General features: G+C 33.5%; 1 protein-coding gene across 1 annotated transcript; it reads right to left on the bottom strand.

Annotated features, from left to right (window-relative positions):
* Positions 1-3617: 3617 nt before the first annotated feature.
* LOC143234606 (NADH dehydrogenase [ubiquinone] 1 alpha subcomplex subunit 10, mitochondrial-like) lies at positions 3618-24886 on the bottom strand. Its single transcript, XM_076472075.1, has 8 exons — positions 24182-24886; positions 21780-21866; positions 21258-21379; positions 17433-17521; positions 12788-12842; positions 10651-10760; positions 4303-4417; positions 3618-3942 (listed from the first exon to the last, which is right to left on the bottom strand). Exons 1-8 carry the CDS (start codon positions 24744-24746, stop codon positions 3832-3834), a joined length of 1254 nt encoding a protein of 417 aa, XP_076328190.1. The 5' UTR covers positions 24747-24886; the 3' UTR covers positions 3618-3831.
* Positions 24887-25921: the final 1035 nt, after the last annotated feature.

Here is a 25921-nt window from a genome sequence, read left to right on the forward strand (position 1 = left end):
TGTGTGATATAAAGGTCAGCTTACGGTCAAAAGATAAGCCCCAAGAACTTGGTCTCGGGGACCACAGGCAACACAACTTCACCAATATGGAGTTCAGGATCAGGATGAATACCCCGTTGGTGACAAAAGTGCATGCAAACGGTTTTAGAGAGAGAAGTTAAAGCCATTTGCTGTGGTCCACTTCAGTAAATAATTGAGGGCAGTCTGTAGCTTAACTCAATATACCTCATGGCCGACGACTGGCACGAGTTGAGATTGAGAAAGTCGTCGACATAGAGCCTGGTTGCAAAAGTGAGAGGGATTTGTTCAGTGATGGCATTAATCTTTATAACTTAAAAGTGTGACACTCAAACCACAACCCTGAGAAATTCCAAGTTCCTGTAGAAAAGAACAGAAAAGTAACAAATCCACATGAACTTGGAATCTTCTGTCCATTAAAAATTTTTTTAATAAAAATGGGTAAATGTCCACATAACCCATGTAAATGGAGATCTTGCAAAATACCATACCTCTATGTAGCATCATAAGCCTTCTCTGATTGAATCAGGTGGTCCATGGTGAAGTGGTGGACAATAACTTAAGCCTCGGGGTAAGTGATGTTTTGAATCATTGTCAAATGCTGTACCTCTTTTTTCTTCCAACTATTTAGGGCAAGAACAAAAGTAGGATGGGTGAGAGCCATTGCAATTAACACAATGAGGATCTGTTTCACACTCAGAGGCATCGTGGTCCTTGCCACCACAACAAGCACACATCGAGGAACCATGACATGATGTCTTCAAGTGACCAAACTGCTGACACTGGAAACATCCAAGAGGGTTCAGAATATATGACTGTACCTTACAACCTGTGTTGATGGATGTGTGATGTAAACAATGTCACAATTGGAACATTGGTCGGTATCATAACTTCATCTTTGCAAATGGAGATACGCCTCACTACAGAAACCTCTTCGGTGGAGAAACCAGCAAGGATCTCAGACTTGGGAATGTTCTTCGGTATCATAACTTCATCTTTGCAAGTGGAGATACGCCTCACTACAGAAACCTCTTCGGTGGAGAAACCAGCAAGGATCTCAGACTTGGGAATGTTCTTCAAATCATAACTTCATCTTTGCAAGTGGAGATACGCCTCACTACAGAAACCTCTTCGGTGGAGAAACCAGCAAGGATCTCAGACTTGGGAATGTTCTTGGTATCATAACTTCATCTTTGCAAGTGGAGATCAGCCTCACTACAGAAACCTCTTGGTGGAGAAACCAGCAAGGATCTCAGACTTGGGAATGTTCTTCAAATCATAACTTCATCTTTGCAAGTGGAGATACCTCACTACAGAAACCTCTTGATGGAGAAACCAGCAAGGATCTCAGACTTGGGAATGTTCTTCAAATCATAACTTCATCTTTGCAAGTGGAGATACGCCTCACTACAGAAACCTCTTCGGTGGAGAAACCAGCAAGGATCTCAGACTTGGGAATGTTCTTCAAATCATAACTTCATCTTTGCAAGTGGAGATACCTCACTACAGAAACCTCTTCGTGGAGAAACCAGCAAGGATCTCAGACTTGGGAATGTTCTTCAAATCATAATTTCATCTTTGCAAGTGGAGATAAGCCTCACTACAGAAACCTCTTCGGTGGAGAAACCAGCAAGGATCTCAGACTTGGGAATGTTCTTCAAATCATAATTTCATCTTTGCAAGTGGAGATACGCCTCACTACAGAAACCTCTTCGGTGGAGAAACCAGCAAGGATCTCAGACTTGGGAATGTTCTTCAAATCATAATTTCATCTTTGCAAGTGGAGATACCTCACTACAGAAACCTCTTCGGTGGAGAAACCAGCAAGGATCTCAGACTTGGGAATGTTCTTCAAATCATAATTTCATCTTTGCAAGTGGAGATACGCCTCACTACAGAAACCTCTTCGGTGGAGAAACCAGCAAGGATCTCAGACTTGGGAATGTTCTTCAAATCCTCTCAACAATAACTCCTCATGACAGATTCAAAGTAGCATGGGGTGTAACCTCAATGGGCATATCCCCAATCTTCATGTGCAAGAAGAGTTCACTGTGTTTAGGAGTGGATGTTTCCACCAATATGTTGCCAGTGTGAAGCTTTTTGACTGATTTAGGAGAGCCAGCAAGTCCCTCTATTCCCTTCTGAATAAAAAAAGGGAGACATTGGCCTTAAAAGGTTTGTCTGAAAAAGAATGTAGTACACGAAAATGAGGTACAGGTGTTACAGAGGTTGAAGATTGCTGCTCAGAACCTTCAACACATGATTGTTTACTTATGGACTGTTTATCACTATTTTGTATACATTTTTTATTTGGGGCATCCATCATAAAGAAAGAATATTTCAGTGCCCACTGACCCCACCCACCATGGACCCCTACAGTACCCTGCAGCAACACCAGGGGTTTCGTGAGGACTATACCAATACACCAGTATCAGATACGATGGCCACAACACTCATTAAGAACATCCAACACTATTACTTGGTTGACCCTGGCCCAAGTGGACCAGCTAATTGACCCTGGGGAGAAGTACCCCAAAGCTGCCCATCTACAGGAATTCAAGGCCAAAGGAGTGCATTAGGGTTGGACCCCTAAAATACCAGGATCCTCTCCTCCCCTTCACAGTCACAGCAAACACGTGGGTGGATATTTGGATCCCAGAAGAGATAAACTGAAAGAACAGAACCTTCCCTGGGAGGTCCTCTCATTATGTACAGGAATCCACACTGAGAGAAAATACTCTTCAAAAATGCATATTTTCACATTTTAAAAGTATTAAATAAACTAGGCTCATTAGAATGACCATACACAGTCCTATATAACCATACTACAGGGTGTTCGGAAAGTCACTGTGCAGTTTTGTCTGTTAATAAATATACAAGTGACTTTCCGAACACCCTGTAATTTAAGGGTTAAACCGTTAACCAACCATAACATTGTGTATACTATAATTATACTTTAGAACATTTAGTTTCATGGCTTTATTAAATCATCCTACTTTATCTTTTTTTATATAAATTCGGTATTACATTTTTTATTTTATTGTCTATCAGATTATATTTACAAACATACATGTTCCTCAGACAAACAATTCCAAAACATTATCCAGCATTTTTCATATCTCAGCAACCAATGAAAGATTAACATTAAAAAAAAAAAAGTTTTACTTTTCCAAAACCTAATTTCAATATATTTTAACCCAAACATTTCTTCTTGACTCCCATAGTTGATTGCTACCAGTTATCAATCAGGTTTCATCTTTAAAACTACCTCCTTGCATATAATTAGTATGCTAGTTTTTATTCTAAGACACGACATCACGGTGTCTACAGTCTTTATTCTCCAACAACCCAAACTACACAGCTTCCAATTACATGGTATTGGCCACTACATCAATGATACAAGAACCTAGTTCCAGAGTATTAGTCTATAAAGTAATGTTTAATGTAATCTCAACCTTTCACCAATATGGCTTTCAAAGACAATCCTTCGACTACCTTGTTTCTAAAGCTTTGACTACCCTTATTACTCAGTTTGTTATGCCAGTAACGTAGTAAATTATTTAAAAGGGAAGAAAAGAACTGTATAAATGCACTGTGAGTCATTTTCTTCAACATTTATTCTCCAAAAATTCTAGAACAATTCAAATAAATACAGTTACGCTCAAATGACCAAGACTTGGTGGTTATGTAAGGCTGCAGTTATACTGTTCATCCTTGAAAATAATTATGAACTACAAGTAAGAAAAACACACACACACACCAAGTTGTCATTTTTCACCACTAGGTGGAAATAGCATCAAGACTAAATGACATTTAAGGTATTGTAAATTTCTGATTATCTCGGTAATTGATAAACATTTTGAAAAGAATCCCCTTGTCTCCCATGTCTTTGTTAAATCCCTTTACGTATTTGTTTCCAGGAGCCTAGAAGAAGAGAAATTACATAACAATCACTGTACAACAAACTACATTTTAAACTACATAGCTGAGTAAAAACTAGCATTAACAACTTTTGTTATTTAGTGTTGAAACAGACATATGAATTTTTAAAAACTTAAAAAAAACAGTTATGAATCTTTAATATAGTAATGCATTAATTCATATTTTGTGGTTTAGATGCATCAAGTATGCTTTTCAAAATATTAACAGACTTCCTCCTACATAATATAGTTTACACTATACTGTTAAGACAGTGCATCTCTTCATACACTCATGCATGATTAAATGAAACTATTAACATAGCTATAAATAAATTTCACAGAACCAACATGACCTTGAACTTACATTTCTCATGACATCAATATATGTCTTGTAGTCCTGTGCTGAAATCAGAAGTTCTGGCACATCCAGGTTTGGAATGTTCAACAAAGACATTAACTTGTATTTTCTATTGCTAAACCTAAAATACAAAATCATAGTTGAAATAATAAAACTGGAATACTAACCTAGTCCTCAAAGTTATTTTTTAACTGCTTCACAAACTGCACATATAGTAGCAAATAAATTAGTAATACTGATGCAATCAATGGAGTATGGTTTTTAAACTTACCAAATGTTATCTCAGTTATGACACAGTACAAGACAATTGTATAAATAAACAACTTTGTTAATCAGCCTTTCTGATCTGAACACAAATCTCCACAGGTGATGATAGCTATCTATATTTACTAGAGAAATGAAGATTCACAAAACTGTTGTTCTAAGGTTTTTGGTATCTAATGGTCTATAATGAATTCTAGTATAGCACTTCAACTGGTACCTTTCAAAAAAAATAATACAACTTTGACTGCAGTAATAACTTATTAAAAGGTTAAAAACTTGTATTTTTCATGAAATGTTGAAGCTTCTAACAAAAGAACACAACATCTTGCATAACCCACTACCTTACAATAGTACTGTTAACCCTTTCACAGGTCAAAGGCTATGTCATCAGATTTGTTGACTTGCACTCAAAATGTTATTAAACTATTATTTTATAAATTTATGTCAATAAGTTTAGAATGAAATTGTAGATCATAATTCAAATTTTAATATTATATACGAGTTAGTTTCTTAATTTAAAGGTAAATATTAAGAGAATACATCTAAATACACCTGAGATGATGAGAAAACCCACTTGTAGAGAAAAATATATGTAAAAACGGCTGGTATAGGTTGAGAAAATGTAGAGGAGCGAACCTAGACATAAAAAATATTCTTAACCCATACCAGCTGTTTTTACATATACATCTAAATACAAAGTTTAGTGAGTTACATGGTTTGTTGAATGCAGCGCTGTTTAAAATTAGATGTTTGTAATGTGTAAAGTCTGTAGTTTCGTATAAATTAGGAACTCAAATTACTAATATTAGAAAGCTAGAATGTAAGATAAGAACTTGTATCTTTTATTTTAATGAGATATGACTTGTGTACTGAACCAAACACACTGGCCCCAGATATGACTTGTGTACTGAACCAAACACACTGGCCCCAGATATGACTTGTGTACTGAACCAAACACACTGGCCCCAGATATGACTTGTGTACTGAACCAAACACACTGGCCCCAGATATGACTTGTGTACTGAACCAAACACACTGGCCCCAGATATGACTTGTGTACTGAACCAAACACACTGGCCCCAGATATGACTTGTGTACTGAACCAAACACACTGGCCCCAGATATGAATTGTGTACTGAATCAAACACACTGGCCCCAGATATGACTTGTGTACTGAATCAAACACACTGGCCCCAGATATGACTTGTGTACTGAACCAAACACACTGGCCCCAGATATGACTTGTGTACTGAACCAAACACACTGGCCCCAGATATGACTTGTGTACTGAACCAAACACACTGGCCCCAGATATGACTTGTGTACTGAACCAAACACACTGGCCCCAGATATGACTTGTGTACTGAATCAAACACAGTGGTCCCACTCTTCTCTTTATATTGTTTTTTTTAAAGTCCCTTATACATACTTACTATGACATGTAAATAACAAATCAACAGAATGTCCCCAGAGTGGTTTTCCCCACTATTTTAATCTTTCAAAATGCTACAGCATTCTTTTAATTTAAGATTTCAATTAAGTAAGGTGTGTTTTAGGTTGACCAGTTTCTTTTTGTTTTAAATGTAAATAGACCTTAATCACCAATTTTAATAATTTATAGTGGAACTCTATAGTGTCAGTATAATGGGCTATGATATTTTGGTTATTCAACTGTATATATAAAACCTATAAAACTGTTTGATAGCCTCCATGTGTGAAATTTTAAAAAGGCTTAGCAATCTATATCTAGCAGCAACCGAGTCTAAATGTTATATCAAGAAGATAATTGTTTTCTTTACTTCTAGATTCATTGTTCTATACTAAAAAAATAAATAAATTTTTATATGACACACACACAGTGCAACTGTATATTGAAGTTGTTAAAGTGATAGGCACCACATAGAATAAAGATACCAAAATATAAAGTATTACTGAAAACACACCCTTAAATGTATTTAAGAGGTTTTACGAGATTACACACGAGATTTGTGGGATGAATAATAGATTTGTTTTCATCATAACACAAAATCACTTCACACTCACACTAGTAACAAATCACTTCACACTCACACTAGTAATGAAACAGATTCAATATTTTCACAAACAAATCCTTAGTAAAAATATTTCATTAAAAAATATGATTTTCTGTATACAAAATAGTTGTAACATTTACCACATCTTATGCAGATACACATGCTGTATCAAACATTATAGTGCAAATACTTGATGTGTGCAAGTGTCGACGAACTCGTGTATATTATACTGATCCCATAGAAAAGTGTCGACAAACTCGTGTGTATTATACTTATCCCATAGGAAAGTGTCGACAAACTCGTGTATATTATACTGATCCCATAGGAAAGTGTCGACAAACTCGTGTGTATTATACTGGTCCCATAGAAAAGTGTCGACAAACTCGTGTATATTATACTGATCCCATAGGAAAGTGTCGACAAACTTGTGTGTATTATACTGATCCCATAGGAAAGTGTCGACAAACTCGTGTATATTATACTGATCCCATAGGAAAGTGTCGACAAACTCGTGTGTATTATACTGGTCCCATAGAAAAGTGTCGACAAACTCGTGTGTATTATACTGATCCCATAGGAAAGTGTCGACAAACTCTTGTATATTATACTGATCCCATAGGAAAGTGTCGACAAACTCGTGTGTATTATACTGGTCCCATAGAAAAGTGTCGACAAACTCGTGTATATTATACTGATCCCATAGGAAAGTGTCGACAAACTCGTGTGTATTATACTGGTCCCATAGAAAAGTGTCGACAAACTCGTGTATATTATACTGATCCCATAGGAAAGTGTCGACAAACTCGTGTGTATTATACTGGTCCCATAGAAAAGTGTCGAAAAACTCGTGTATATTATACTGATCCCATAGAAAAGTGTAGATAAACTCGTGTATATTATACTGATCCCATAGAAAAGTGTAGATAAACTCGTGTATATTACACTGGTCCCATAGAAAAGTGTAGATAAACTCGTGTATATTACACTGATCCCATAGAAAAGTGTAGATAAACTCGTGTATATTACACTGGTCCCATAGAAAAGTGTAGATAAACTCGTGTATATTATACTGATCCCATAGAAAAGTGTAGATAAACTCGTGTATATTATACTGATCCCATAGAAAAGTGTAGATAAACTCGTGTATATTATACTGATCCCATAGAAAAGTGTAGATAAACTCGTGTATATTATACTGATCCCATAGAAAAGTGTAGATAAACTCGTGTATATTATACTGATCCCATAGAAAAGTGTAGATAAACTCGTGTATATTATACTGATCCCAGAGAAAAGTGTCGACAAACTCGTGTGTATTATACTGATCCCATAGAAAAGTGTCGACAAACTCGTGTGTATTATACTGATCCCATAGAAAAGTGTAGACAAACTCGTGTGTATTATACTGATCCCATAGAAAAGTGTGGATAAACTCGTGTATATTATACTGATCCCAGAGAAAAGTGTCGACAAACTCGTGTGTATTATACTGATCCCATAGAAAAGTGTAGATAAACTCGTGTATATTACACTGATCCCATAGAAAAGTGTAGATAAACTCGTGTATATTACACTGGTCCCATAGAAAAGTGTAGATAAACTAGTGTATATTACACTGATCCCACAGAAAAGTGTAGATAAACTAGTGTATATTACACTGATCCCACAGAAAAGTGTAGATAAACTAGTGTATATTATACTGATCCCACAGAAAAGTGTAGATAAACTAGTGTATATTATACTGATCCCACAGAAAAGTGTAGACAAACTCGTGTGTATTATACTGATCCCACAGAAAAGTGTCGACAAACTCGTGTGTATTATACTGATCCCATAGAAAAGTGTCGACAAACTCGTGTGTATTATACTGATCCCATAGAAAAGTGTCGACAAACTCGTGTCTATTATACTGATCCCATAGAAAAGTGTCGACAAACTGGTGTATATTATACTGATCCCATAGAAAAGTGTAGACAAACTCTTGTATATTATACTGATCCCATAGAAAAGTGTAGATAAACTCGTGTGTATTATACTGATCCCATAGAAAAGTGTAGATAAACTCGTGTATATTACACTGGTCCCATAGAAAAGTGTAGATAAACTCGTGTATATTATACTGATCCCATAGAAAAGTGTAGATAAACTCGTGTATATTATACTGATCCCATAGAAAAGTGTAGATAAACTCGTGTATATTATACTGATCCCATAGAAAAGTGTAGATAAACTGGGTGTATATTATACTGATCCCATAGAAAAGTGTAGATAAACTGTGTATATTATACTGATCCCATAGAAAAGTGTAGATAAACTCGTGTATATTATACTGATCCCATAGAAAAGTGTAGATAAACTCGTGTATATTATACTGATCCCATAGAAAAGTGTAGATAAACTCGTGTATATTATACTGATGCCATAGAAAAGTGTAGATAAACTCGTGTATATTATACTGATCCCAGAGAAAAGTGTCGACAAACTCGTGTGTATTATACTGATCCCATAGAAAAGTGTAGACAAACTCGTGTATATTATACTGATCCCATAGAAAAGTGTAGATAAACTCGTGTATATTATACTGATCCCATAGAAAAGTGTGGATAAACTCGTGTATATTATACTGATCCCAGAGAAAAGTGTCGACAAACTCGTGTGTATTATACTGATCCCATAGAAAAGTGTAGATAAACTCGTGTATATTACACTGATCCCATAGAAAAGTGTAGATAAACTCGTGTATATTACACTGGTCCCATAGAAAAGTGTAGATAAACTAGTGTATATTATACTGATCCCATAGAAAAGTGTAGACAAACTCGTGTGTATTATACTGATCCCATAGAAAAGTGTCGACAAACTTCGTGTATATTATACTGATCCCATAGAAAAGTGTCGACAAACTTCGTGTATTATACTGATCCCATAGAAAAGTGTCGACAAACTCGTGTGTATTATACTGATCCCATAGAAAAGTGTCGACAAACTGGTGTATATTATACTGATCCCATAGAAAAGTGTAGATAAACTGGTGTATATTATACTGATCCCATAGAAAAGTGTAGATAAACTCGTGTATATTATACTGATCCCATAGAAAAGTGTCAACTTTGATGAACATCAACATTTTAAAACCATATATATAATTATTTTGATTACACTATGTAACAAAATTTATTATTTTTCATGTTCCTGGACAGAAAGTGTTATTTCCCAATTGCTTATACCTAAAGTAAATGAAAAAGACCTATTTTTCTCTTCAAACTTTGCTTTTGTCACCTGGGAGCGTATAACGAAAACGTGATTGAAGACTATATTTGCGGACTGACACGTGAAAGTGATTTACATTACAGTCGCAAATCTCGAAAAACTACTCACTTCTAAACATTTTTATATAACTTTAGTATAAATACATGTAAATCTTGATTCATATGTTGTTTTATTCAGACCTTATGTAAATGAAAATGTACACATTTGCCTGTTTTTACACAGAAAATAGGTTAATTTCTAAATTTCATTATCCAGGTCACAAAAGCAAAGTTTGAAGGGAATAATGGTCATTTTCTGTACTTTTACAACATAAGTAATTAAGAAATAACACATTATCCAGGAACAAAATTTGTGTTACATAGTGTTATAATAAATTTACCAGTAAAGATTTTACAATTGTAAGAAACAAAACTTGGAAGTTACACACACATGAAAACATCAAGAGGAAAATTTGTATGAAATACTGATATTGTCAAACTGAATACATGTTTTATATATTGATCCATACATTGTTGTTTACAGTTTAACTTACAGATATGTTTTACTGTTAACCATTTGATTATACACGCGTACTACTAAAGACAGCATCTATTAGCAACACAAGAAAAAAGTTCTCCTTAACTTATAATTGTTGAAATTAAATCATCAGACTGGTAAGAACAGACAGATACACTGTTGTAGATGTGTCCTTCTCACAATCGAGTTAAAAGAATAACCATCACCCTAACCAAACTACCAAACTCGAGTCTGCTGTTGTAACACTTGCAATACAAGGTCAGCTACTCACGTGTATCTCAAACCATTCCACTCATCAGTTTCATAAATCCTCCAGTCCTTAAGTTTGGGATCGTGTTTCTCGAATCGATCAAAGTCAACGCGTTCAATGTCCTCGACAACCTAAGGACACAAATTTCACCTGGTCTCAATATTCCATAAGTAAATCAGCAATTTTTAAGTCTGGCTTGACAACATGTTTTAGATGTTATTAACTGGAAGTTAAACAGTTCTTAATAGACAAGCACAAGAACACTCATTGTACACAAGGACTGAAGTGTTAGTCTTGCAAGTGGCTTTTTTAAAATCAATTTCAGAAGTTCTTTAACAAAATAAAAACGTTTGTAGTTAAATCTTCTGACAGTATTTTAGAATATGCCACAACTATCAATAAAATAAATAAAATATATTTGGTAGTTGACTATAAAAAGTTTAAAGTTATCAGATGCATACAATGAGTGATAGGCAGAGCAGTCACAGTTTTTATATTACCATATACTACTCAGTGAAAGCACAGTAGCTTTTCATCCAATGCCACACATCCAAGATGCCCAAGCTTCATACTGGATTCAAGTAAATTCTGTCTTAGTGAGAGCCACCTGGTATAATAAACTACTCTGACACTGTCTGTGTAATTAAAGCTTTATAGTACCACTTTATACAAAAACTGGGTTGAAACTAACACAAACTAAAGAAATCAGGTTTGCTATCATTAGGATAGTTTGTTTTGAATATTGAGCAAATCCACAGATCTATCTGCACTAGCTATTCCTAAGTTAGCAGTGAAAGACTAGAGGTAAGCTAGCTAGTCATTACTAGGTAAATCTTGGGTTACTCTCTTACCATTGAATAGTTGGATTGACCACCCCTTAGGACATTCCCCATGGTTCATAATGTTTACATACAAATTTTGGTCGAGATTAAAGAAAAGGCTTGGAAAAGTTAGCGGTAAATAAAACACACCTCATGTTTTTATATACAAAACTTGTCCCTCAACATCTCCACGGTTACTCCAGTCACATGTCAAACATGTGCATCACTTACCACTTCAACATCTCCACGATTACTCCAGTCACATGTCAAACACGCATCACTTACCACTTCAACATCTCCACGGTTACTCCAGTCACATGTCAAACACGTGCATCACTTACCACTTCAACATCTCCACGGTTACTCCAGTCACATGTCAAACACGTGTATCACTTACCACTTCAACATCTCCACGGTTACTCCAGTCACATGTCAAACACGTATCACTTACCACTTCAACATCTCCACGGTTACTCCAGTCACATGTCAAACACGTATCACTTACCACTTCAACATCTCCACGATACTCCAGTCACATCTCACACACGTATCACTTACCACTTCAACATCTCCACGATTACTCCAGTCACATCTCACACACGTATCATCTTTTACCACTTCAACATCTCCACGGTTACTCCAGTCACATGTCAAACACGTTATCACTTACCACTTCAACATTCCACGGTTACTCCAGTCACATGTCAAACAAGTTGCATCACTTACCACTTCAACATCTCCACGGTTACTCCAGTCACATCTCACACACGTATCACTTACCACTTCAACATCTCCACGATACTCCAGTCACATCTCACACACGTGTATCACTTACCACTTCAACATCTCCACGGTTACTCCAGTCACATGTCAAACACGTGTATCACTTACCACTTCAACATCTCCACGGTTACTCCAGTCACATGTCAAACAAGTGTATCACTTACCACTTCAACATCTCCACGGTTACTCCAGTCACATGTCAAACAAGTGCATCACTTACCACTTCAACATCTCCACGGTTACTCCAGTCACATGTCAAACACGTGCATCACTTACCACTTCAACATCTCCACGGTTACTCCAATCACATGTCAAACAAGTGTATCACTTACCACTTCAACATCTCCACGGTTACTCCAGTCACATGTCAAACAAGTGCATCACTTACCACTTCAACATCTCCACGGTTACTCCAGTCACGTCAAACACGTGTATCACTTACCACTTCAACATCTCCACGATTACTCCAGTCACATGTCAAACACGTGCATCACTTACCACTTCAACATCTCCACGGTTACTCCAGTCACATGTCAAACACGTGTATCACTTACCACTTCAACATCTCCATAGTTACTCCAGTCGTATATCAGTAACTCTGCATGTTTACTGAGAATAAAACATTGAGAAGTTTAATTAAAAACAAATCACTTTTACAGTATAAAAATGCATTTTACAGTTAAGTTCAATATAAGTTAACATTCAATGCAGTATAACAAACAAATATATATCAATGAAACCATATTCTAAACACAGACACCATATTGTTATTTACCTCATATAGAAACAACAAACTGTAAAAAACATTTCAAACCATATTCTAAACACAGAAACACCATATTGTTATTTACCTGATATAGAAACAACAAACTGTAAAAACATTTCAAACCATATTCTAAACACAGAAACACCATATTGTTATTTACCTGATATAGAAACAACAAACTGTAAAAACATTTCAAACCATATTCTAAACACAGAAACACCATATTGTTATTTACCTGATATAGAAACAACAAACTGTAAAAACATTTCAAACCATATTCTAAACACAGAAACACCATATTGTTATTTACCTGATATAGAAACAACAAACTGTAAAAACATTTCAAACCATATTCTAAACACAGAAACACCATATTATTATTTACCTCATATAGAAACAACAAACTGTAAAAAACATTTCAAACCATATTCTAAACACAGAAACACCATATTGTTATTTACCTCATATAGAAACAACAAACTGTAAAAAACATTTCAAACCATATTCTAAACACAGAAACACCATATTGTTATTTACCTGATATAGAAACAACAAACTGTAAAAACATTTCAAACCATATTCTAAACACAGAAACACCATATTGTTATTTACCTCATATAGAAACAACAAACTGTAAAAACATTTCAAACCATATTCTAAACACAGACACCATATTGTTATTTACCTCATATAGAAACAACAAACTGTAAAAACATTTCAAACCATATTCTAAACACAGAAACACCATATTGTTATTTACCTCATATAGAAACAACAAACTGTAAAAACATTTCATTTCAAACCATATTCTAAAGAAACACAGAAACACCATATTGTTATTTACCTCATATAGAAACAACAAACTGTAAAAACATTTCAAACCATATTCTAAACACAGAAACACCATATTGTTATTTACCTCATATAGAAACAACAAACTGTAAAAACATTTCAAACCATATTCTAAACACAGAAACACCATATTGTTATTTACCTCATATAGAAACAACAAACTGTAAAAACATTTCAAACCATATTCTAAACACAGAAACACCATATTGTTATTTACCTCATATAGAAACAACAAACTGTAAAAAACATTTCAAACCATATTCTAAACACAGAAACACCATATTGTTATTTACCTCATATAGAAACAAACAAACTGTAAAAAACATTTCAAACCATATTCTAAACACAGAAACACCATATTGTTATTTACCTCATATAGAAACAACAAACTGTAAAAAACATTTCAAACCATATTCTAAACACAGAAACACCATATTGTTATTTACCTCATATAGAAACAACAAACTGTAAAAACATTTCAAACCATATTCTAAACACAGAAACACCATATTGTTATTTACCTCATATAGAAACAACAAACTGTAAAAACATTTCAAACCATATTCTAAACACAGAAACACCATATTGTTATTTACCTCATATAGAAACAACAAACTGTAAAAAACATTTCAAACCATATTCTAAACACAGAAACACCATATTGTTATTTACCTCATATAGAAACAACAAACTGTAAAAACATTTCAAACCATATTCTAAACACAGAAACACCATATTGTTATTTACCTCATATAGAAACAACAAACTGTAAAAAACATTTCAAACCATATTCTAAACACAGAAACACCATATTGTTATTTACCTCATATAGAAACAACAAACTGTAAAAAACATTTCAAACCATATTCTAAACACAGAAACACCATATTGTTATTTACCTCATATAGAAACAACAAACTGTAAAAACATTTCAAACCATATTCTAAACACAGAAACACCATATTGTTATTTACCTCATATAGAAACAACAAACTGTAAAAAACATTTCAAACCATATTCTAAACACAGAAACACCATATTGTTATTTACCTCATATAGAAACAACAAACTGTAAAAACATTTCAAACCATATTCTAAACACAGAAACACCATATTGTTATTTACCTCATATAGAAACAACAAACTGTAAAAACATTTCAAACCATATTCTAAACACAGAAACACCATATTGTTATTTACCTCATATAGAAACAACAAACTGTAAAAAACATTTCAAACCATATTCTAAACACAGAAACACCATATTGTTATTTACCTCATATAGAAACAACAAACTGTAAAAACATTTCAAACCATATTCTAAACACAGAAACACCATATTGTTATTTACCTCATATAGAAACAACAAACTGTAAAAAACATTTCAAACCATATTCTAAACACAGAAACACCATATTGTTATTTACCTGATATAGAAACAACAAACTGTAAAAAACATTTCAAACCATATTCTAAACACAGAAACACCATATTGTTATTTACCTCATATAGAAACAACAAACTGTAAAAACATTTCAAACCATATTCTAAACACAGAAACACCATATTGTTATTTACCTCATATAGAAACAACAAACTGTAAAAAACATTTCAAACCATATTCTAAACACAGAAACACCATATTGTTATTTACCTCATATAGAAACAACAAACTGTAAAAAACATTTCAAACCATATTCTAAACACAGAAACACCATATTGTTATTTACCTCATATAGAAACAACAAACTGTAAAAAACATTTCAAACCATATTCTAAACACAGAAACACCATATTGTTATTTACCTGATATAGAAACAACAAACTGTAAAAACATTTCAAACCATATTCTAAACACAGAAACACCATATTGTTATTTACCTCATATAGAAACAACAAACTGTAAAAAACATTTCAAACCATATTCTAAACACAGAAACACCATATTGTTATTTACCTGATATAGAAACAACAAACTGTAAAAAACATTTCAAACCATATTCTAAACACAGAAACACCATATTGTTATTTACCTGATATAGAAACAACAAACTGTAAAAAACATTTCAAACCATATTCTAAACACAGAAACACCATATTGTTATTTACCTGATATAGAAACAACAAACTGTAAAAAACATTTCAAACCATATTCTAAACACAGAAACACCATATTGTTATTTACCTGATATAGAAACAACAAACTGTAAAAAACATTTCAAACCATATTCTAAACACAGAAACACCATATTGTTATTTACCTCATATAGAAACAACAAACTGTAAAAACATTTCAAACCATATTCTAAACACAGACACCATATTGTTATTTACCTTATATTGAAACAACAAACTGTAAAAACATTTCAAACCATATTCTAAACACAGAAACACCATATTGTTATTTACCTGATATAGAAACAACAAACTGTAAAAACATTTCAAACCATATTCTAAACACAGAAACACCATATTGTTATTTACCTCATATAGAAACAACAAACTGTAAAAACATTTCAAACCATATTCTAAACACAGACACCATATTGTTATTTACCTCATATAGAAACAACAAACTGTAAAAAACATTTCAAACCATATTCTAAACACAGAAACACCATATTGTTATTTACCTGATATAGAAACAACAAACTGTAAAAACATTTCAAACCATATTCTAAACACAGAAACACCATATTGTTATTTACCTCATATAGAAACAACAAACTGTAAAAACATTTCAAACCATATTCTAAACACAGACACCATATTGTTATTTACCTCATATAGAAACAACAAACTGTAAAAACATTTCAAACCATATTCTAAACACAGAAACACCATATTATTATTTACCTCATATAGAAACAACAAACTGTAAAAACATTTCAAACCATATTCTAAACACAGAAACACCATATTGTTATTTACCTCATATAGAAACAACAAACTGTAAAAACATTTCAAACCATATTCTAAACACAGAAACACCATATTGTTATTTACCTCATATAGAAACAACAAACTGTAAAAACATTTCAAACCATATTCTAAACACAGAAACACCATATTATTTACCTCATATAGAAACAACAAACTGTAAAAACATTTCAAACCATATTCTAAACACAGAAACACCATATTGTTATTTACCTCATATAGAAACAACAACTGTAAAAACATTTCAAACCATATTCTAAACACAAACACCATATTGTTATTTACCTCATATAGAAACAACAAACTGTAAAAACATTTCAAACCATAAAGATGACAGATGTTGAAAGTGGGAACTTTACAGTTAGCAACAGAAATAAATGATCAAGTTATACTTTGACTTCTATAAGCTGTTCACAATGAAAACAATTAAATTTTGTGTGTTAAAGATTTCACACTAATGTTCAGGACTTTACAACAAGACCTGCTCACACACCTGTGTTTGTTAAATACGTTTGATACATAATTGAAAAATTCCACACTAAAGGATACACACATTATCTTTCACTTGTATGACAAGATATCAACTTCAGTTGTGAATGTTTTGACACAAACAACAGACAACTGTTAAAAAGTCAACTCACCTGATCTGTTTTAAAAACTGCTGTTTGTAGTAATACTCCAAAGTTTCAAGGTATTCTTTAGTCAACACTTTTGAATTAATTTCGTACGGCTGAAAATAAATCACCAAAACTAGAACAGTGTTTCACAACTTTAAACAAATTAGAAGACTAAAAAAATAGTTTTGTTGTTATTTATGTGAAAATAGATTTAATAACAAAAAATCTAAAAAACTAAATTAGTATTATGTAGAAATGGACCTGAGCATTATACAGAACATCATGTGGAACCGTGTTCCACACCACATTACCGATAGTAACATCATGCGGAACCGTGTTCCACACCACATTACCGATAGTAACATCATGCGGAACCGTGCTCCACACCACATTACCGATAGTAACATCACGTGGAACCGTGCTCCACACCACATTACCGATAGTAACATCACGTGGAACCGTGCTCCACACCACATTACCGATAGTAACATCACGTGGAACCGTGCTCCACACCACATTACCGATAGTAATATCACGCGGAACCGCGCTCCACACCACATTACCGATAGTAACATCACGCGGAACCGTGCTCCACACCACATTACCGATAGTAACATCACGTGGAACAGTGCTCCACACCACATTACCGATAGTAACATCACGTGGAACCGTGCTCCACACCACATTACCGATAGTAACATAATGTGGAACCGTGCTCCACACCATATTACCGATAGTAACATAATGTGGAACCGTGCTCCACACCACATTACCGATAGTAACATCACGTGGAACCGTGCTCCACACCACATTACCGATAGTAACATCACGTGGAACCGTGCTCCACACCACATTACCGATAGTAACATCACGTGGAACCGTGCTCCACACCACATTACCGATAGTAATTTTCTTTTAAAATGTGGTCTCTATACAGATCATGCATTTTTTACCAGTTTAATTGAAAATTTTTTCCAAGTTTTTCATTTATGCTGAATTTATGTAGTTTTTACAAAAATATGGTCCAAAAGTCTGTTTAAAATGACCACTTTGTTCTAGGAACTTTTCTTCCTTTGTTTCCCTCAAGAGATAACACTAGTTTTGGCCATGGGAATGCATGGCTGTAATATTTAACATTATGCAAAACCGTAGACCACAGCAGTGCCCCTCATCAGTAGGTCTGAGATTACAACCTTCCTTACATTTCACAAGAATCACAAGTCACATAAAAAGCAATATTGCCAAATAGTAAAAAAAAGGTTTCCACTAACAACGAGATATCAGACTCGCACGACCCAGGCTCTCAAACAAACTGGTCAACAGAAAGAAGTCTCGATGGAGAGGAATAAATGAATCCATTCTTGAGGCCAGTGAAATCTAAAACTTATGTCCAGCACAAATATATACATTTTGTTTTGTATTTCATGATAAATACAACATGGTCTGTACAACACACCATATCCCACTCTATTTATTTCTTAGCTTAAATTCATTATTACTTTGAGATTTAACCTAATATCTTCTTATAAAGCAGAACCACAAAATAATCTTTATAGAAATTAGTTTCATTTGAGAACCATAACAGCAGCATCTTGAAAATATAATCTTTTACTTAAAATATCTAAATATTCACAAACTGTGTCATCTGTTAATATCTGAACAATCTAGAAACACATTAACCATTTATATATTTGCAAGGATATACAGAACACACATTATCTAGTAACATCCATACACTGAAGAATGTAGACTATCCAATAACGTTAAAACACTATAAATAAAGCTTATTTATTAAAAGTTGCACACTGTGTAGAAATAGGTTATTGAAGAATGTCTTTAGATATGCAGTATTTAGAAATATGTGAACACTGTAGATTAATGTCCAAACACTTTTATTTAATGATATGATTACTGAATTATGTTCCCACAAATAATGTATTTAAAGAGAAATAAATTATCATTAAAAACATTTTCTGATGTATTACTTTTTTACCTATTAGCTTCAGGTAACTGAGGATTATAAAAAGTATTTACTCTGCCTATATAACATCTATACTGATATTACTTCTATCTTATGTTTGTCCGGGCCAGGGGCGTAGATCCTGGGGGGGATGAGGGGTATACATCCCCCCTTCATTTTAGGTGGGGGTATGGTGCATACAATCATCCCCCCCCTACAGTTTGGTCTGTTGAATTGTTTTATTGCATCACAGGCCTACAAATTATGTGTTTGTTCTTGTGATTTTCATGTTCTTACCAATCGAATTACATGATTAGGCCTAGATGTAGGCTTTTTCAGTAGCCGAAATGTACATCTTTAATATAGGCGTGCTTCTAAGCTTTTCGATCTAAGCGATAGTTTGTAAGTATCAGTCAGTAGGCCTAAGTATACATACAAGTATCGTGGCAACAAGATTACTCTGTGACTGCCTGTTTACAGCTTTCAGGTTCACGTAATCAGAGATTACCAATTTGTAAATTGAACAGTCCACATAAGTGGTGAAGACAGTAAGTATGTTATCATCAGTATATACAGGGTGGCCCCTAAGTCCCTACCCATCCATATATCTTATGTATCCAGTGTATCTGTGTGCTGTCCCTTATTCTCACTGCATAATACTTGTCACAATACACTCTTCAAGTGTAAATGGGCTTACATCAGCCATATTTCTCTGAATAAAAAAGAAACAAATTTATAATACATGCATAATTGAATATAACATCATAACATATGGATGGATACAGACTTACGGGCCACCCTGTAGTTAACAGCATCTATAATTAATATACCAGTGAAAAGTGAAACATGAACAACATTTTAGTCTACTTTCAACATTTTCATTGCAAGGAAATGCAAGTGTTTTATGAGCTTATATCTCACCCTCAATGTGACCAATATCAAAACTAAACATTATGATACATTCTTGCTGTCAAAAGATGTTAACCTTGAAAATCTGTTCTATAACATTTTTGTTACTTTGTGAAGAACATTATAACATATCTGTATTACTTTTCAATAATTTTCACAACAAGTAAACACTGTATATATCAGCTAAGTTTTTGTTGAAATTATCCTAATTTCATTATTGTATTTTGCTGAAGAAATGCTTATCTTACTGTACATCTGATGGTGTTCTGTTAAATACCAGCAACTTGAAGAGTACTATTAATAAGAACTTGAGTGGAAGTAACAAAGACACCATAATAATATTAACTATCTGGTACCAGCATCACCAGGGTTCTTCCAAATGGTTGGGATACAACAGACATCATAATGAGTGTAAAAAGCTGTAATTAAAGTGGTTCATACACACCAAGTTCATAAAAAAACAGCCAATTACTCAGCACAACATTCTCAAAAAGTTAAGCATGATCACTTACACTGATAACAACACAATAACTTCATCAATCGATAAGAAAGGAGAACACTCACTGTTAAAGGCCACATCATCAATATATCAGTTTGTATCAAACTTTACACTAAAAAATTCTATATCTGATATAACCCAAGACTACTTCGTAGCTAACTTTTTCTTAAATGTCAGAAACAAGTACATAAGAGGTAACGACTGCTTGCCCCACTTCCCAAAAATTAAAGTTCATGTTTTGTCTTGTGTTACGCAGTTTAATGTACAGTAGGGGCTAGTGAAAAAAAACATTAGTTACCTCATTTAAGTCGTATCCCAACATGAAATGAACATTGCTTTCCACAAGAATAAAATAAGACTATGGTTATCACAATATGAAGTTTACAATAACCATGCATTTATAAAATACTCACTCCTTAAAGCATTACTACTGAAACACAAAAGTTTGATACGATAAACTTATTAACAGAATTTATCTTACCACATTTCTCTTGTTTATTCTTTCCATCAAAATGTCAACTGGTACATCTAGATAAATCACCAGGTGAGGTTGTAGAAGTTCACCAATGGTGTTGTTTTTAACTTCATAGTATAAATTCCGTGCTAGAGAAATTGTAGAAACACGCAAGTTATGTCTTCTCGCTCAAATATATAAACTGTACAAGAACAAAGGAATGAACAAAGGAAAGTGTTTCACCAGATACACATTATAGTGACATCATTTTTGTAATTACCTAATATTATGATAAAATTCATAAAAATTAGATCCATACTGATATACATTAGGTTATACATGTGCTTTTTAGCTTAATTTTGACGTACAAATCACTCTAACAACAAAAACATTTTAATCAGTTGTGCTCTACAGAATGTTCCTTTATTAACTAAGAGATTAACTAAATATTAAAAACAAAAACAGATATAAGTTTGTTTGTTTTTAATTTACTTACTTATTGCAACAGAAAATAATGTTCTTGACTTTAACAATTTTCTATCAACTTACCAGGCTTGCTAATGTAACCAAACTTGACCATTGTTTCCAGAAAAACAAAATCACTGTATACTGAACGGTCCATCACTATTCCTTGACCTGTGAGTAAAGAAGCATTTATTCCCAAAATACCGTAGGGGTAACAGTTTTTATTTCACGATCCTTCACTGTTTACTATTTTACCCTTATCATTTGGTTTAGTTGCACTTTATTGTGTCAACTGTTACCTCACCTGTTTCCAAGCGAACATTAAATACGAAAATAATTTTTATATTAAGACCACAATTGTAGGTTCCCTAGCAAAGATGTATAAATGCTAAGCCAACAACTAATTACACAAAACAAATGTTATAGTCAGTGACATGACATGGTCTGACAAAAAATAATAAATCCTTAATATTCAAACTTAATAAGAACAAAAAGTGTTAGGTTTGTAAAACTGTAGTATACTTGTTTCACCATCTAGTTGTGAGTTAACGATGTTCCTTTGATAAGTGTAGCATGTTTAATGCGAACAATCTTACGAATTACTTCCTTTGATAAGTGTAGCATTTTAACGTGAACAATCTTACAATTACTTCCTTTGATAAGTGTAGCATGTTTAATGCGAACAATCTTACAATTACTTCCTTTGATAAGTGTAGCATGTTTAACGCAAACAATCTTACGAATTACTTCCTTTGATAAGTGTAGCATGTTTAATGCGAACAATCTTACGAATTACTTCCTTTGATAAGTGTAGCATGTTTAACGCAAACAATCTTACGAATTACTTCCTTTGATAAGTGTAGCATGTTTAATGCGAACAATCTTACGAATTACTTCCTTTGATAAGTGTAGCATGTTTAATGCGAACAATCTTACGAATTACTTCCTTTGATAAGTGTAGCATGTTTAATGCGAACAATCTTACGAATTACTTCCTTTGATATGTGTAGCATGTTTAACGCGAACAATCTTACGAATTACTCCCTTTGATAAGTGTAGCATGTTTAACGCAAACAATCTTACGAATTACTTCCTTTGATAAGTGTAGCATGTTTAACGCGAACAATCTTACGAATTACTTCCTTTGATAAGTGTAGCATGTTTAACGCGAACAATCTTACGAATTACTTCCTTTGATAAGTGTAGCATGTTTAATGCGAACAATCTTAAAACTTACTTAACGTATCCTTTAACTTTGTTTCTACCACTCACCCATTAAGAAATAATTGAAAACAACAATCAGTAATCTTACAAAATCATAAAAATATAACCAAATTATATAAAAAATATATGTTTTAACTTTATAATGAAACAATATTCCTAATATACATAGTTTCACAACCACAGCTATTAATTAACATATCTTCAAGCTACATCCAATGACATTTTGTGTGTCCAACCAAGTATATTTTGAAAATACTTATTCTACTTAATCTTGGTTGTCTCATTGCTTAATTTATAATTCATTTTTTAGTTCTCATAATAAAAAAAAAAGATCAATATTTCCAAAAGCTAGAAGATCTATTTTTAACACTAACTGAAACCTCAATTATATTTTATTAAAAAGTGAGAAACATTACACATTTTCCATCACTTTGAATAAGTTCCGTAAACAAGTTTATGTGAAAACATAACATGGTAAAATGAACTTGTATCATACACAAATAGTATAAATTAAAGAATCATTCAAGGTCACCTTCCATAGCAATTACTTAAATAAACAGTATATGTTTACCTTTCATAAATCGCACAATGAACAGTAAATATACCATGTGTACTTTTCAAACAGGCCAGCTACTATAAAAATTTTCCTAATTTCTGAAACATGCCAAAGAGTAACATTAAATGTTTAATAATTAAATTAGTTTTACTACTTATTATTTCCAAGTCCAAATTTTCATTCTCGATTCTTACATGGAGAGCCTTTATTACGCCTTAGTACATAAGGGGACCAACACTAAAGATAGTAGCTGGCATGAGGTATTGTGGATATGAAAATAACATTAAATATTTATCCCACATCTTACTCTACAAGTTACTGTTTTGTGTTCTGTTCCCTATCAACTTCATTCACACTTGGTAGTTTTACTTGCTAGCAAGTTAATACAGTGGCCAAACAATTACGTGACACCACTATACTACAGCAATAACTCATAATAGGTGTTAACATTATTTTTGTTCAGGTTGGTTGTATGACTATTAGCAACCAAACATCCTATTTGTACAAACAACAAAGTTATGAATGGATGCATGAGCAAGATATCACACAAACAATCCATAAAAATGTTTAAATAACAACAAATTATCCATTAATTACTCTAGAAATTACACTCAGGACAAACTTTATACTACAAGTTTTACACCCTATTCCCCACTAACAAAACATAAGTATTATTATTAACATATACCTAACTTGCTGTACTAACCTGTATGTAAAATATGCGCCAATGCATCAATGTACTGTTCATATCTCAACTTGTACATCTCGAACTGAAATCCAGAAATATTTTCATTACTGGGATTTTGGTAAAATGTTTTCACGTCGCATGATCTACATGAAGCGGGTAACTGAGGATCTAGTGTTCGCATATCAAACCCATAATCATTTACATAAACCATATCCATATTTGCCTCAGGAACAAAATGCATGTCGAGTTGTTCGGCTAGCTCTTCGGCAAACTTAGTTTTTCCCGCTGCAATATTTCCTTCCACAACAACAATTTTGGTATTTTCATCAAACCGAGAAAGTGTATCATCAAGTAATCCATGATACCACCTGTATTTCTTTTCCTTGTATGGCCAAGGAGCTGGCCTTTTATAATCTGGACTCCGTATCTGTTTTCCAGAAATCCAAGCAACTTGAAATTGAAGGGTTGGAAACGTTAGGCCCAGATGACCTCCAGAGTTTATCAGTGGTATAGGATTTCTGGCGGCAAACATGACCTTAGGTCCAACCCTTGCAGTAGCTAAACGAACTGCTGACCACGTCATAGTAAGATATTTGTTTAACAACTAAAATAAAACTAAGATATTACAAAGCCTTTCACTATTTCTTATTCACTCCTAAACCTCTGATCTCTCCTACATTCACCTGAACGACAGCGACACCTCTACGGCTGCCCACTAAATAAAATATAAGAATTATTTTTTCTAATTTGGCTCATATTCCGCAAAATGGATATTTATTTTTAATCGAACTCATTAATTTCTGCAACTTGTTATAACATCAACAGTTAAGCAGTAATCTTCTAGATGTTTTGTAAGTGCAAATTAGTTAATCAAGCGCTTTTATGAACTCCATTAAGCTATCATAACTTTTAAGATGAAAATGGATCTTGCATTGGACACAAAGAGTCGCTGTATTGTGAAAATTAGTCGCCAAATGGTGGCAGTGGCCTATGACCTTACAGCAGCCTCTGTGCATTGAAAATATTACTATGGAAACATCATAATGTCTACTTCAGCATCCAGCCATTACATATACAAGAAGACACCAAATGGCACGATTCAGAAAGCTGTACCCAAATCGTGGTAAGCTGCTTATAACGGTGGTAACTTTCAATCTGACGAAGACAACACTTTCAATAAAATTTAGAGAAAAACGAACAAACAAAAAACAGCAACATCTGTTTAACTTCTTCATGAGGTGTTTTTCTGTATATATACTGTGACAATTGCTAAAAAGCATAATATAAAACCGAACTATTCATGAAGGTATATAAACAATAATTCTATAGCGTAGCCTTCCTCCAGTAAAATTATTTTGGTGGGACAACGGCAAGTCTTCTAATTTACAATACTAAAATCAGGGGTTCGATTCCCCTGAGTGAACACAGCACATAACTCGAAGTGACTTTGCAATAAGAAAATACGCAACTTCCTGCGGAAAAATCAGCTTTTCCAAAAACAAAATAAAATAGTAATACATCGCTACTAATAATAACGACATATAAATAAGAAAAATAAAATGCTTGAGTATATTATTAATTATAATAATAATAATAATAACAATTTATTATATAATTTATATTTTATTTTATATAAAATTGGCTTCCGATTCATGCTACGGTACTTTCACCTATAATCACACCAGCCACTTGTCAATTAAAACTGATGCAAATTATCCAAATTTATTTTACAATGTGACGCTCAGGATAAAGTAAAGC

Source organism: Tachypleus tridentatus, chromosome 12 (assembly GCF_004210375.1).
Source record: "Tachypleus tridentatus isolate NWPU-2018 chromosome 12, ASM421037v1, whole genome shotgun sequence".
Lineage (NCBI taxonomy): Eukaryota > Metazoa > Arthropoda > Merostomata > Xiphosura > Limulidae > Tachypleus > Tachypleus tridentatus.

Coding starts and splice junctions, on each gene's coding strand:
- LOC143234606 (XM_076472075.1), bottom strand. CDS start 24,746: ATGACGTGGTCAGCAGTTCGTTTAGCTACTGCAAGGGTTGGACCTAAG. Junction 4,418..10,650: donor TGGAATGGTTTGAGATACAC/GTGAGTAGCTGA, acceptor TTTGTATTTTAG/GTTTAGCAATAGAAAATACA. Junction 3,943..4,302: donor ATATTGATGTCATGAGAAAT/GTAAGTTCAAGG, acceptor CTCTTCTTCTAG/GCTCCTGGAAACAAATACGT.